Consider the following 13786-nt stretch of genomic DNA (forward strand, 5'->3'; position numbering starts at 1 on the left):
ATGGGGTAGCCACAGCTTCTCTGGGCACCCTGTGCCAGCGCCTCAGCACCCTCACAGGGAAGAGCTTCTGCCTAAGAGCTCATCCTTATATGTAAAGAACATCTGTACTTATATGTCAAGAACTTCTTTCTTATATTGTATGTGCTTCACCGTCTCCTCCCCATCCCACAAGCACTTCTCCATGGGCAGTTTCAGTGCTTTATTGTCTGGCAGTCCTGCTACAGCACCCCACTGTCCTCCCCATGGCTCCAGCCACAGGGGGGGATCTGCTCCCTCATCCCCAGCGTGGCACCATAGTGTCCCTGGGAGCTGGAGGCTGCAGGAGCTGCAACAGTCTGAGAACTGGCACTTGAGGCATCCTGGCCGGGGCCGCATGCTGCTGCTCCGCAGCGGGCGCAGGGATGGGGCATGGCTCTGGTCTGGTCCTGCTGGTCATTTGATTTCGGTCATCCTTTAAAAACATGGTTCTAAAATGGCACCAGTTCTGGGCTCCAAGCTGATGCTCCCTCAGGACACCACCAAACCTTTCTTCCCTTTTAGGAGCAGCTTTCTATCTTGGCCAGAAATTGCTGTGCCCACCACTCCTCCAGGTCAATGGGAACAAAGTCTGAAAGAGAAGAGGGAGAAGGGGGAGCAGAGCAGCTGGAGCAGGGAACAGGGCTTCACAGGCTCCCCCCAAGCCATCCCATTTGCCACTGAACAAAAGAAATGGCACCCCAGTATCTCCCCCACCCCTGTGCCCTGTCCCCAGAGGCCAAGCTGGGTTCATGGGGACATCTCAGCCACTGCAGGAGCCCTCGGGCTGCATTCACAGTCCTTGCTCCTGGATCATGTTCCTATCCCCACAACTGTCCTGCTCAGCATCGGGGGAGGCAGGTCCCCATGGTGGGACCTGGGGGCTTCTCTCCAGCATAATGTTGAACCCACCTCTGTGGCTGGAGAAGGCATGATTTCCAGAAGTCATCAACCAGGCATCCTGCTTGCTTGAACACCCCCACCATAGCGCTGGGGGCAGTTCTGCCCACCACCACTCCCAAAACCAGGCTCAGCAGCACAGACCCAACCCAGCCCTTCTGGGGATCCTCCTCCCACCACAGCCCTGCTCAGGTACCCAGCTGAGCCCACCCCAGCTCATTGCACCCCTGATGCACCTCCCCTCTGAGGGCTGTAGCTGCTTCCCACTTACTTTTGAGTCCAGGGTTGGGGTTTTTCTCTACGTACTGCACGGGGCCACAGGTGCTCTCCCCACTCCGGCTGCTGTCCAGCTGCTGCTCTACCTGCTGCCAGGCTGGATGCAGGAACAGCCAGCAGAGGGTTGGGGATGGGCATTGCCCAGGAGGAGGGGTGGGAAGTGGTCAGAGGGGTGCAGGTACCCAGGCTGGGGACCCCCTCCCTGCCTCAGAGGTCCCCAGCAGCATGAGGCTGCTCAGGAGGGACCCCACATGCTTCAGCCCCCTTGGGATGTGACAGTGAGCAAGTCCAGCCCCCGGGGACCCTCTGCCCTCACCTTCATAGACAAAGCGGACATTCTCCTCATGGGCCAGCGTGTAGCACTCTTCAGGGGCCAAGACCTGCTGCGGCAGCACCTGCGGCCTCTTGCCATTCACTCTGTTGAAGACGAGTTTCTGGGCTGGGCTGTGGAAGGGAACAAGGTGGAGATGAGGGGGCACCCACCATGGCCTGGAGGAAGGACAGGGGCTGCCCCACTCAGTCTTGTCCCCAAAGGAAGGGACTGAGAAGGAGCCAGGCCCAAGGGAGAGGAGGTTCCTACATGGGGAGGGGTGTGAGGGGGATCCCCATGGAAGAGCACAGGCTGCCCATCTCCCACCCACCCTCCAGCCTTAGCACAAAACGGGGTCCCCAAAATAAGGAATATGCCACCAAAAATGCTGAAATAACCAGGAAAATGGAAGTGAAATCCAGGCACCAGGCAGGGGATGCACATTGGTGTCATCCTCACAGACCAAGCACCCAGGCCGGCTGTAGCAGCCCCAGAACCCAGCATGTTCCCAAGGTGCCCCCGGACTGGGATGAAGCCCTTTGCCAGCTGGGAGCAGGTCAGGCTTCCCTGGAGCTGGGCACCTGAAACAGCCCCAGCCTGGAAACAGCAAACCCAGGCAGAAGGAAAGGAAAAGCTCAGGATGAGACTATGGGCAAGTTGGATGCAGAACTTGAGTGTTTTGGCTTTTCTGCCCAGCTTCAGGACAGGACACGTCTGCAACAGCTGTGTTTCTCATGGGACAAAGTCTAAGGGGCCCAGAGAGTGCAGGCGCGTTATGATTTGCAGGGCAGGCGAGACCCAGAACGGTCAGACCCTGCCAGGTCTGCAGGAGGGCCGGGGACAGGACACCCCCCAGACCCTGGCTGGGGGCCACCGGGCAGCAGCCAGGAGCCTGCACACCCAACTAACATAAGGGTGTAAGGCTGGAGCCATGCTGGTTAGGAGAAGGTCCAGGGTGGAGGGGGGCAGCCTGGACAGGGAGGGGACAGCCTGGACGGGGGCTTTTCTTTTCCATTCCTTGAGGCTAGGGGAAACAGGCAGAGCCATGCAGGCCCCAGAGCCCTGCCCGATGGAACGGCACTCTGGAAAAAAGCTCCTTAAGGAAAGGAACCTTCGCCCCTCCGTCCGTTTCAGACCCTCCCACCAGGTATTCCTGCTAAAGGCCGCGAGCCTCAACCAAAAAGCTATTTCCCTCCCTCAGGGCCAGGAGACACCTTACCCTGGGCTACCAAGGGGACATGGGACAACCCACAAACGCTGCCCAGGGCCACCACGGGGACATGTGACAACACATAAACGCTGCCCAGGGCCACGGGACAACTCACGAACGCTGCCCAGGGCCACCACTGCCCCCGTGGTCCCCGTGGCCACCACTTCAGCTCCGGGTACGCGGCAGCCCCACACCGGGCCCGGCGGTGCCGTCCCCAGCAACCGGGCACTGGGACCCTCCGTCCCAGCCCCATCCCTGTGCGCACCGGCTCCGGGGTGTCCCCCCCGACCCATCGCACACCACGAGCGCGCCGTGCCCGCGATCTCGGCAGCGCTGTCCCCGACGTCCCGTTCCGTCGTGCGGGCACCGGCCGCGCCCCCCCCCCCACGGTGCGGGAGGCCCGGTAACCTTTCCCCAAGGTCACGGCGGCTGCGGCGGGGCTCACCTGGCTGGGGGCCAGGCCCCGGGCTGCAGCCGGCCCCGCAGCTCGGCCCCTTTGCTGCTCTCCACCGCCTGCTGCGTCGGACCTGCGGGCGGCGGCGGGACTCAGAGCGGCGCCGGGGCGGCGGGGCGCGGAGCGGGACGGATCCCGCGTACACGCCGCCGCCCGCCCCGGTGCCGCCCGCTGCCCGCGGTACCTGTGCGGCGCTGCGTGGCCAGCTTGCTGGGGCCGCGCGTCAGCGTGTACATCCTGCGGGCCCGCACGGCCCCGCACCGGCCCCGCCTGAGCGCCGCGTGCCCCCCGCCGGGCCTTTAACGGGCCGGGCCCGGGCGGCCGCGACACGCCCCCGCCCTTAAAGGGCCCGCGCGGGACGGGAAGGGCTGGGGAAGGGGGCGGGAAGTGGGAGGGACCCGGGGGGAGGTGCTGGAGCGAGGACACGGGAGCAGGCACATGGGGGGGGGCACAGCAGGGACACAGAGGGAGCGTACGGGGGGAGGGACACGGCGGGGTCACACAGCGTGCACAAGCGAGAATTGTGTAGGGACATAGGGGACACACGTGGGAGGTGTGTGGGGGCACGGGGGACGCATGGGTGGGGGGACAGACACGTGGGGGCACAGGTGGGAGGTGTGGGGGACATTGGGGATACATGGGAGATACACGGGGGGGCATACGTGGGTGGCACACATAGGAGGTGTGGGGGGACACAGGGACACATGAGGGACTCATGGGGGCATATGTGAAAGGTGTGGGGACACACATGGGGGGCACACGTGGAGTTGGGGGGGACATATGGGGGTCATATGTGGGATGTGTTATGGGAGACACATGGGGGCCACACGTGGAATGTAGAAACACAGGGGACAGCGGGGGCACATGGGAGGTGGGGGGGTACATGGGGGGCACATAAGGGACATAGATGTGATGTGGGGTCACACAGAGGACGTGTGCAGGACACACAGAGGGAACACGCAGGAGGTGGGGACACGTGTGACACACAGGACAGGCACACATGGGACACGGGGACACACAGGAGACATGCATGGGACACACAGAGGGGACACGTGGGACATGTGGGAGACATGCACAGGACACACAGGGTTCAAGTAGGAGAGGGGACACAGGCAACGCGTGGGACACAAGATGGCACACGCAGGGGGCACAGGAGTGACAGGAACACAGGGAGCACGTGCATGGGGACACCTGGGAGACAGAGCCATGGGACACAAAGGGACACACATAGGAGTCACTTCTGCGACACACAGGAGCCAGGCTGGGGACAGTGAGGGGGTGTAGAGGCAGGGGCTGAGGTGCCCCCACGTTGGGGACAGCACTGTGACCATCTGCGGAGCCCCGGGACCCGCAGGGGACACTGGGCTGGGCAGCCATGTCCTGGCCACTGTGGTGACCTTTGGAGCGGGGAAAGCACCTCGAGGTGTCCCCACATGGCAGGAGGTGCAGCCCCAGGATGTGACCCCCTGGCCACCCCCAGCATCACCCCTCAGAGTTGTGGGGGGACATGGGTGGCATCCCAGGTTTTGGGGTCAGGATGGGTGACAAACTCACTGGCATGCTCTGGCTTTGCTCCAGTGTCAGTGAAGCCATCCCACAAGGTTGAGCTTGGCCTTTTGGCCCTGCCAGGGTAGGAGGGTGCTCGGCCCCCCAAAAGAGCATTCAGCGGGGCGCTGGGCACCCATGGGTGTACCCACAGCTATCACCCCCCGCTTGACTTCCTCAAACTCACTATCAGCCGGGGGGGAGGAAGCTGTGCTTCAGTTTCCCCACCTGCACCCTGATCGGGAGGGTTTTGAGGCACCCATGGTGTGTACCCACGAGCCCTGAACACAGCTCCTCGGGCTGCGGCTGCTTCCTGCCCAGCGTCCACCAGCTGTGCAGGTCCTGGCAGGGGGGGCTCCTCTGTTCCCAAGCACCCCCACTTCTCTGGGGTGCCCACGCAAAGCCGGTCTTCGTTAAGCGGGGTGGGAACAGAGTGGAAGCCCATGACGGAGACACAGCAACAGCCTCAGCCCACACCACTCCCTTGAGAGAAGGTTAAGTAGCATTGGGGTAGAGCCGTCTGCAGCAGCGCCGCTGGTGTAGTGGTATCATGCAAGATTCCCATTCTTGCGACCCGGGTTCGATTCCCGGGCGGCGCATAACTTTTTCCGGCCCTTTTAATTTTTTTATTTTTTTTTTTTCCACTAATTATGATGTATTTCTCACCCGCCGGTAGGGGCGGTCCCGCGGGGGCTCCTGGGAGCTGTAGTCCCAGCGCCTTATCCAGCGCCCGTGGCCATGCAAGCGCCGGCGGCTGCGGAGCGCAACAAGGGCCCGATCCTGGCTGTGCTGCGGCAGTACGCGGGGTGCGGCCCCTGCGAGGTGCGGGTGCTGGAGGTCGGGGCGGGCGCGGGGCTCCACGCAGCGCACTTCGCCCAGGCGCTGCCCCACACCCGCTGGCAGCCCTCGGACGTCGACCCGCGGGCGCTGCGCAGGTGGGCGGGGGTATGGCGGGCTGGGGAGGGCCATGGGTGGCTCTGGGGAGACAGTAGGGGCTATGGGGGGTCATGGGGGGCACATCCTGCATCCCTTTACCCGACCCTCCCGCCCGTGGCCCCACTGCCGGGCTCTCCCCCTCCACGCGCTTTTTATTCCCGGAAAGCGCCGATATCCAAGCCTCGGATGACCCGGGCTCCACAGCTAAATGCTTATTTTATTCCAGAAAAGACTCAATACAGAACCCTCAGCCAGCCCCGGTTCCCCTGCTTAATTTTTTTCACAGGAAAACCACAATATTCAACTCTTGGACAGCCCCAGCTCCCCTGCTTGACGCAGGAAAACCACCACACTCAACTCATGGTCAGCCCTGGCTCCCCAAGTCAACACTTGCTATGTATTGCCAGAAAATCCCCAATATCCAATTCCCGAGCAGCTCAGGCTGCCCAGCTTTGCACTTTATTTTTCAAAGACAACCCTAGTTTTTCCCTCTCCACCAGCCCAATCCCACTACGGAATCATCCCTGCCTGCCAGTTGCCCACTGTGCTTTGTTACGCTGATTCCAGGCTGGATGCCTGGGACACTGGCAGCAGCTCCCACCCCGCTCCGGGTCACGCTGGCCGTGTTGGGCCCTGCTTATTTGCTCTGTGTGTGTCCAGCCGCAGCCAAATGCCCATTCCAGGCATTGCAGCGCCAGGCTCAGAAGGCCTCGGTTTCCATTCAGGAAATAAACCTACTGGGGAGGAATCCCCCCCATAAGAAAATGAGCGCAGTGAGGGGGTGCCAGACGCTGAGCCTGTCCATGGGGCTGTGTCCAGTATCCTTCCCACCACCACCTCTCAAACAGTGGTTAAAAATTACCCTCCATGAGGTTGTGGTTCCCTGCTCCAGCTGGGAGTGGAGACCCGGGTGGTGAGTGGGCCAGAAAGGGTATAAATCACTGCAAATCACACAGCGCAGGTGCAGCGCACCTTGCGCGTGCAGGCAGAGTGCGGGCAGCCTGAGCACGTGGGTGCAGGCAGCGCATGCAGGCAGCAGGGAGGACAGCGTGTGCTAGCTGCCTTGCTGGAGGGGGACTGCGGTTATTTAGGCACTGGGATCTCTCAGTCCCTGTTCCACCATTTGTCTGGCTACTGCCAGTTCTCCAGATGCCTGTTGGGAAGCAGAGACCCCCTTGTCCTGTATAGAGCCCCCCACCAGGCTGCATTGCAAACACAACCTTATTATTTGCTGTCAGAGACTCCCCCTGGGGGATGCTGCGAGCAGCCAGCATGGGCAGGTTTTCCACTCAGCGCAGGGGGTGCCTCGGCTGGAGTTGATGTGGGGTTTGGTGCCCGCAGCATCGCTGCCTACGCCGAGGCCATGCAGGTGCCCAACGTGCTGCCCCCCATCCTGCTGGACGTCTCGCAGGGCTGGGAGACCTGGGGGGGCACCCAACCCGCCAGCCTCGACCTCCTGGTCAGCATCAACATGATGCACATCGCGGAGCTGGCCTGCACTGAGGTGAGCAGTGGGGCAGGGCTGCACCCTAACATGTCCCTGGCTCTGGGGGTCCCATGGGGTGTCCCCAGGCACCTGACCCCTGGTTCCCACCTCTCTCTTCACCAGGGCCTGTTCAAAGGTGCTGGGGTGCTGCTGAAGACCGGAGGTGTGCTCTTCACCTACGGGGTGGGTGCTGCTCAGCTGAGCATCCTGGTGCAGGAGCATCCTGCTGGGTGTGGGGTGGCAATGAGTGTGCTGGGGAGGGTGGATAGGAGGGCAGCTGCAGGTATGGTGACTAATGGGGGGTGTTGGGTTTGGGGAGTCTCAGCTTTTTGGGGCACATACTGCTCCCAGGATGGGAGGGATCCTGTCCTCCCTCACCCCAACAAAAACAGGGGCGGGGGTGCCCATGGTTTGTGAAGAGACACAGTGTGAGTGATGGGGCGCATGGTCCCTCTTGGGTAGCGTCTCCTCCCTTGGCATGGTGGCGTCAGCAGCCCAGGGGCTGGGAGTTGCTCAGGGGGGACACACGGTGGCTCCTGCCTGCAGCTCCAGCTTTGTGTCCTGGCAGCCCTACGCCGTGGATGGCCGGATCAGCCCCCAGAGCAACGTGGACTTTGACCGCAGCCTGCGGCAGAGGTAGGGGAGGGTGCTGGGCAGGGGCCAGGGCTGCTGGTGGCTCATCCTGCCTGTGCTGCCCATGTTGCCCATGCTGTCTGTCCTGCCCATCCTGCCCATGCTGCCAGCAGCCATAGGAGCTCATTCCCTGCATGGTCCTTCAAGACAACACCTAAAGAAGTGGCTGGGAGGAGCCCTCTCCACCTGAGTGCACTGCTGGGAGATGGGGCAGCTCCCAGGGTGTGATATGTCCATCTGTCTGACCCACACCTCCCTCCCCATCAGCAACCCCGCCTGGGGTCTTCGGGACACAGCACTGCTGCGGCACTTGGCCGAGGCCAACGGGCTACACCTTGAGAGGATGGTAAGAGCTGGGGTGTGCAGGGTGGGGGGGTCCCTATGCCAGTGGGGACCCCCTGACCCCGGCTCTGTGCTTCCAGGTGGATATGCCGGCCAACAACAAGAGTCTCATCTTCCGCAAGCTGTAACCTGCCTGTGACACCTCCCGGCACAGACACCCCCCATTGATACCCCTCAAAGGGGTCACATCGCGACAATGGGCTCAGCTGAGGGGGCTCCCTTTGCAATGGGGTGCCCCAGAGAAGCTACCGTGGCTGCCATGGGGGGCAGAGGCACTGGGGGGGAGCAGCACCTCGGCCATGGGGTAGAACTTGCTCGGTGGTGGGGTGACCCATCCCTCTTCCCATCCCCTCCCCAGGATTGTGATGCTGCTCCCCACAATAAACACCAAGGCTTCACCCCCCCTCCCCACCAATGCTTGCAGCACTGGCACTGGGGGAATCCCCAGTCCCCCTCAAGCACCAACCAATGGAAGGGATCACGTCCTGCATGGGGAGCACCCTGGGGTGCTGCACTGCCCCTAGAGGCTTTGGTGCAGTGGGAAGCTTTTTATGAGGGGGGTCCCTGGCAGATCTCCCACCCCTCTGCAGCCCAGCCCACTCCTTTATTGCTGCTGGCTGGGCTGGAGGGTACATGGGGGGCATGTGGCAGATAAATAACAGGGGAGGTGGGAGCTGGGGCTCAGCATGGGGTTGTGGGGAGCTGTGTGGTGGTGGTAACCCCAGGATACAAGCACTGGTGTGGGGCTCTCCCTCCACAGTGAGTCTGCAGCCCCCATATCAGCATGTCCCGGCTCTGCCCTAGTCCTGGAAGCGGTTGAGGAGGTCGCAGGTTTTCTTCTCCATCAGCTCGTAGATCTTCTTCACCCGCTTGTCGTTGGCCGCCCGCACGTAGCTGCTGGGGTCCAGCGTGGCCATGCCGTCGTGCACCTCACCCATGATGATGAGCGGCCCGTCCTCCGCCGTCATGTTGGGGCAGGGGCAGCTCCAGTCCATGTCGGTCAAGGTCACCTCCAGGTACTTGATGTTGAAGAACTTGAGGCCCATCTTCTCATCCTTGAGGACATCCTCGAGGGCGAAGCGCGCGATACCGGAGTCCTGGTCCTCCACGACCTCCATCAGGCGTCCCACGATGGCGAAGTCGCTGCGGCAGAGGCTCAGCACCATCTTACTTTTCAGGCGGCAGGCCTTGCACTGCAGGCTCTTGGGGAAGGGGCAGGTGTCCTCGCAGCTCTCCTTGCTCTCGAAGTTGTTGGTGTTGCCCTCGCAGCCGCCGTACACAAAGGAGTGGCACTGCTTCAGCAGGGGGTTGTACGCCCAGCGTGGCTCCCAGTGCTGGCAGGGGCCCTGCACCACGGGCAGCAGGCAGGTGGGGCGGGCACTGCCCAGGCAGGCGGCCCGGCACTCCTCATACGTCTCAAAATGGTTCCTGTTTGCCCCGCAGCCTCCGTAGCGGAAGGTGAGGCAGGAGCCCTGCTTGGCGTCGAAGTGCCAGCGCACCTCCAGCGCCTCGCAGCGCCGCCGGTCTGGCTCCTTCAGGCACTCGGCGCTGGGGAAGGGCTGGGGGCTGCTGGCCGGTGCCATGGTCCCCGGCTCCCGCCTCAGCACCGACAGTGGGAAGTCGGCGCGGAGCAGCCCAGCAGTGTTGCGGGCCGTACACGTGTAGATGCCGGCGTCCTCGTGGCGGGCGTTGTAGATGACGAGCTGGCCGATGTTGGTGACCACCACGTTGCCGTACATCTGGTCCGGCCGCATGATGAAGTTCTCCTCCCTCTCGCTCTGCTTCTCCCAGGTGATGTCAGGGCGCGGGCGCCCGCTCACGTCACAGCGGAAGCTGACAGTGCCTCCGGCGCGCACCGACTGGTGGAAGGGGTTGCTGTAGAGAGCAGGGGGCACTGGCACCTCGGGGCCGGTGCCTGGCGTGGGGTTAGCTGTCGTCTCCTGCGGCACAGGGCTGGTGTCGGGCCAGGTGAAGATGTGCTTGCAGGGCACGGTGGTGAGGCGGGTGCCGCGCAGGCACGCCTCGGCATCCATGTAGCACTTGTTGTAGTAGGTGAGGCCGTCGGAGGCGCAGGTGAAGTTGGGCTCCTTCTCGCAGCGGTCCTTGCACTTGCACACGGGCTGCCCGTCCCAGATGTCGCAGTCGGAGCCCTGCTGCGCGCACACAAAGCTCTCACATGAGGCTGCAGGTGCCGGCGCGGGTGCGCTGCCATCGGCAAAGCGGGCAGCCACGCAGCTCCGCAGCCCGCACACGTTGGTGCAGCACTTCTCAAACTCTTTGCAGTCCTGGCCAGGGGAAAAGAGGGGGGAAAGAGGTGATGGGGGGATGATGTGCAGGTCACTACCTTGCCATGGGAGCTGCTCCCACCCCCTGTGGGGCTTTTGGGTGGGTAGTGACCCCACGAAGCCCTGTGCACCCTCAGTACTGCCAGCCCTCACCAGCATGGCTACACTGGCCATGGCCTACCCTCAGCCCCCCCCCCCCCCCAGACTCACCAAGGGTGCTGAGGAGTGCACTGCAATGATATTGGTCCTCCCTGCCTCCCCTCCCCCCTCCCCCCCCCCCCCAGCACACAGCATCTCACCCCTCTCTTTTGCTAGCTGAGGGGAGGCAGAACTCATTACACAGATGAATTGAAAATGGGTCTCCCACTGTGGAGGAGCACCAAGTAAGGTGGAGGTGCTGATGTGTCTGCTCAGCCTTATGGAGCCTGGAGCTCTCCAGGATGGACAGCCTTATCCATGGGTGGGCTCCTGACCACAGGGATAAAAGTGGGGGGTGCAGGGCTGTCCACTGTCTGATGGGGGTCCCTGTCCCAACACAATATGGTTCCCCCATCCCAGCCCTTTGGCTGGGTGGGACCATCCTGGGGGTGCATGGTGGGGGTGCTTTGGCTACAGGAGACATGGGGGGGGGGGGGGGGGGGCACGAGCAGCTTCTTTGCCTGCTGAGGAGGCAGGGGAGCAGCTCCGCAGCACCCCGATGCCAACTCACAGCAGGGGGTTGGAGGGGGGGGTAAAACTGATGCTGGGCTGAGCCTGTTGCACAGGAACAAGCCCCATGCACAGGACCCGCACCCAAAGTGAGTCCCTGGGGTCCCCCACGTCCCCCCGCGCCTGCTCACCTGGTCCTCCCGGCACTCACGCTCGCATGTGCTCTGCGCGTCCACCCACAGGTTGGGGTTGAGCTGGTTGGGGCAGACCCCTGGGTGCCGCATCCTGGCTGGCTGCAGACTCAGCCCCGCCACCAGCGCGGGCAGGAGCAGCGCGATGCCCACTGGGACCAGATTCCCACTTGGAAGCATCTTGGCCACCCCACGCCGCCGGCCTGGCTCGCTGGTGAGAAATCACGGTCAGGATGGAGGGGATGAGGGGGAAGGAGGGGGGACAAAGAGAAAGAGGAGGAGGAGAGGACCAAACCTCTGCTCTTCAGGGCCTGCTGGACCACCAGCGATGCTGCCGGCCACCTCCATCCATTGCTGCAGCTCAGCTTGCGGGTGCCAGGGACACGGTGGCAGCGGTGTTCCTGGTCCTTCTTCCCTCAGTGAGAGGGTATCAGTCCATCCTGGCTCCCCGGCGGCTCAGCGGGGCGAGTGGGGTGGAAGGGGAGGACGGGAAGGTTGTAATCTGAATCCCCTCCCTTCCCAGTGATGTTTCTGGGTGTTTGGAATGGGAAAGGCGCTGACCTCAGCCTCTAACCCCGGCGAGCCCAGTGATCGGCTGGGCAAACACGGCAGGGGGAGATCAAAGGCAGAATGCAGAAAGTCTCCAAAGAGGGAGAGTGGAAGGAGGGGGGACACACACACAAAACCCACCCAGCCCATGGAGCTGAATTCCTGCAGGATGAGAGAGCAGCCAGAGCCTCTGGTCCACTCATCCAGGGCTGCCAGCAGGGAGACCTGCAGAGCCCACACTGACCGGGGAGCCCCTCACCCCGCTCCTGGCCTCTTGGCATTGTGGGTGGATGCAGCCTTGAGCCCGGGAGTGGGAGCTGGGGCTGGCACTGGCATGTGTCTGCCCTGCTCATCCGTGATCACCATGTGGCACCCCTCAAGCGCTGGGCACAGCATCCAGCTCTCCTGGCAGCACGGTGGGTGTCCACCAGCACCCAGTGCTCCCTCCACACCGATTGAGGGCCAGGCTGTCTCTCCAGAGCTGGAAGCCAGCCCCATGGGATGGCTCCTCACGCTGCATCCCAGCTGCAATCGCCTCGTGGAGCACGTTCTGCAGCCAGCCCTGAGCTGGCCCTGACTCCCCAGTCAGATTCCCGTGATCCCTGGTGGGACTGACTTGCAGCAGGAACACTTCACAGTGTTCTGGGAGTATTAATTCTTCCCTCAGCTGCTGCGAAGCAGCAAACCCACCCGAGGGAGTTTTGCCCTGGGGTCTCCAGGTGTAAGGGACAAAGGGAGAAGCCGAACTCAAACCCACCTGCACCCCAGTGGTCCTTGTGCATGCAGTGTTCAGTGCCAACCCAGTCCTTGGGGAAGTTCCTGGGGGAAGCCCTGTTGCACTGGAGCAGGCATTCTGGGGGGCTCTCAGGATCCACCATGCTGCTCTGTGCTTGGGCTCCCCAGGGACCTCAGATCTTGGAACATGGCAGCAGCTTGCCATGACCACGCACAGAGAGCTGGAGTATGTCCCATGGTTCATGGTTTCAAGGCCAAGCAGCCACCCAAGGGTCTGGCTGGCTCTGGGTGCAGAGCGGAGGTTACACTGCCCCAGGGTGCTCATGGGGGAGCTGCTGAGATGTTTTGCAAACAGGGAATTGCATCCGGTCAGCCTGACCCTGCCTGCTCCATCCAGGCAATCGCAGACATTGAGACTTGCAGCCCACAGACCCACTCACTCTGGCAGGGTGCAGGCTGCAACAGCACCTCGCTCCCCAGAGATGCACCTGAGCACTGGGGTGCCCAAGGGTGCTGGAGCAGGAGGGAAGGGGGAAAGGAAAACCTGGAGCCCAGCTTTCACCCACCCCTATCTGGGGTCCCTGTGGTTACAACATGGTCTAAGAAGATGTCGGTGCTGTGGTTTGGGTCAGTTCCTGCCACAGAGGTCCCTCTCTGGAACTGTGGGAGCAGCTCCTGGGGTGTGGCCCATGTCCCACACCAGAGTCCAAGACACCTCGTCTCTGTGTCACTGAGATCAGAAGCAGCCAGAGGGATGCTGCATGGTTGGAAATGCAGCTCCCAATGACTCAAGACCCTCACCCACGCCTGGGGACCCAGCAGAAGATGAAAGAAAACCTCATCCCTGGCAGTGTTCAAGGCCAGGTTGGACAAGGCTTGGAGCAACCTGGTCTAGTGGAAGGTGTCCCTGCCCATGGCAGGGGGGTGGAACTGCATGAGCTTTAACCTCCCTTGCAACCCAGACCAGGCTGGGATTCTGTGACTCAAAAGTGACTCTCACCACTCTGGCCAAGCCCAGGACAATTCCACCATCTGAAGGAGCTAAAACTTCAGCCTCTCCCAAACTTCATCTCTGCACCCAAGCTCCCACTGCAGCCCAAACAGGGAACTCCTGGAGTCACTTCCAAAGATCCCAGACACAAATGCAAGGTTTACATCTCATCTCCTCCCTCCAAGCGAGGGGAGGACAGGAACCGGCTCAGCATCCTGTCTTGAAGGAAAGGGCACCCTGCCACAGCCCTCCCTGGGCCTTAAAGGGCTCCTGCCCCACC

General features: G+C 62.4%; 3 protein-coding genes and 1 non-coding gene across 6 annotated transcripts; 2 read left to right on the forward strand and 2 right to left on the reverse strand.

The window, feature by feature from the left end:
- Positions 1-184: 184 nt before the first annotated feature.
- Positions 185-3512, reverse strand: MCRIP2 (MAPK regulated corepressor interacting protein 2). Of its 2 annotated transcripts, XM_061473896.1 has the most exons (5): positions 3350-3512; positions 3157-3238; positions 1508-1635; positions 1187-1288; positions 185-607 (listed from the first exon to the last, which is right to left on the reverse strand). In XM_061473896.1, exons 1-5 carry the CDS (start codon positions 3399-3401, stop codon positions 537-539), a joined length of 435 nt encoding a protein of 144 aa, XP_061329880.1. In that variant the 5' UTR covers positions 3402-3512; the 3' UTR covers positions 185-536. The 2 variants fall into 2 exon arrangements, with proteins under 2 accessions (XP_061329880.1, XP_061329881.1); XM_061473897.1 differs by lacking the exon at positions 1187-1288.
- A 1726-nt stretch (positions 3513-5238) lies between these two features.
- TRNAG-CCC (transfer RNA glycine (anticodon CCC)) lies at positions 5239-5309 on the forward strand. Its single transcript has one exon. It is a non-coding gene; the product is annotated as a tRNA-Gly (tRNA).
- A 78-nt stretch (positions 5310-5387) lies between these two features.
- METTL26 (methyltransferase like 26) lies at positions 5388-8302 on the forward strand. 2 transcript variants are annotated; one of them, XM_061473473.1, is made up of 6 exons: positions 5388-5645; positions 6988-7150; positions 7256-7315; positions 7701-7768; positions 8033-8111; positions 8188-8300. In XM_061473473.1, exons 1-6 carry the CDS (start codon positions 5449-5451, stop codon positions 8233-8235), a joined length of 615 nt encoding a protein of 204 aa, XP_061329457.1. In that variant the 5' UTR covers positions 5388-5448; the 3' UTR covers positions 8236-8300. The 2 variants fall into 2 exon arrangements, with proteins under 2 accessions (XP_061329457.1, XP_061329456.1); XM_061473472.1 differs by having other exon boundaries at positions 6988-7315; positions 8188-8302.
- Positions 8303-8692: 390 nt separating this feature from the next.
- On the reverse strand, positions 8693-12491 carry WFIKKN1 (WAP, follistatin/kazal, immunoglobulin, kunitz and netrin domain containing 1). The gene is made up of 2 exons (XM_061473471.1): positions 11232-12491; positions 8693-10392 (listed from the first exon to the last, which is right to left on the reverse strand). Exons 1-2 carry the CDS (start codon positions 11409-11411, stop codon positions 8908-8910), a joined length of 1665 nt encoding a protein of 554 aa, XP_061329455.1. The 5' UTR covers positions 11412-12491; the 3' UTR covers positions 8693-8907.
- Positions 12492-13786: the final 1295 nt, after the last annotated feature.

This window comes from Pezoporus flaviventris, unplaced genomic scaffold, assembly GCF_033815535.1.
Source record: "Pezoporus flaviventris isolate CSIRO_AGI_PZ_B2104156 unplaced genomic scaffold, CSIRO_AGI_Pfla_v1 ptg000078l, whole genome shotgun sequence".
In the NCBI taxonomy this organism is placed as follows: domain Eukaryota; kingdom Metazoa; phylum Chordata; class Aves; order Psittaciformes; family Psittacidae; genus Pezoporus; species Pezoporus flaviventris.

Excerpts from the sequence above, each read along its gene's own strand:
- MCRIP2 (XM_061473896.1), bottom strand. The coding sequence starts at position 3,401 with ATGTACACGCTGACGCGCGGCCCCAGCAAGCTGGCCACGCAGCGCCGC. Across the intron at positions 3,239-3,349 it reads GGCCACGCAGCGCCGCACAG|GTCCGACGCAGCAGGCGGTG; the intron begins GTACCGCGGGCA and ends CGCCGCCCGCAG. Across the intron at positions 1,289-1,507 it reads TGTCCGCTTTGTCTATGAAG|CCTGGCAGCAGGTAGAGCAG; the intron begins GTGAGGGCAGAG and ends TCCTGCATCCAG.
- METTL26 (XM_061473472.1), top strand. The coding sequence starts at position 5,449 with ATGCAAGCGCCGGCGGCTGCGGAGCGCAACAAGGGCCCGATCCTGGCT. Across the intron at positions 7,316-7,700 it reads GTGTGCTCTTCACCTACGGG|CCCTACGCCGTGGATGGCCG; the intron begins GTGGGTGCTGCT and ends GTGTCCTGGCAG. Across the intron at positions 8,112-8,187 it reads GGCTACACCTTGAGAGGATG|GTGGATATGCCGGCCAACAA; the intron begins GTAAGAGCTGGG and ends CTGTGCTTCCAG.
- WFIKKN1 (XM_061473471.1), bottom strand. The coding sequence starts at position 11,411 with ATGCTTCCAAGTGGGAATCTGGTCCCAGTGGGCATCGCGCTGCTCCTG. Across the intron at positions 10,393-11,231 it reads GTGAGTGCCGGGAGGACCAG|GACTGCAAAGAGTTTGAGAA; the intron begins GTGAGCAGGCGC and ends TCCCCTGGCCAG.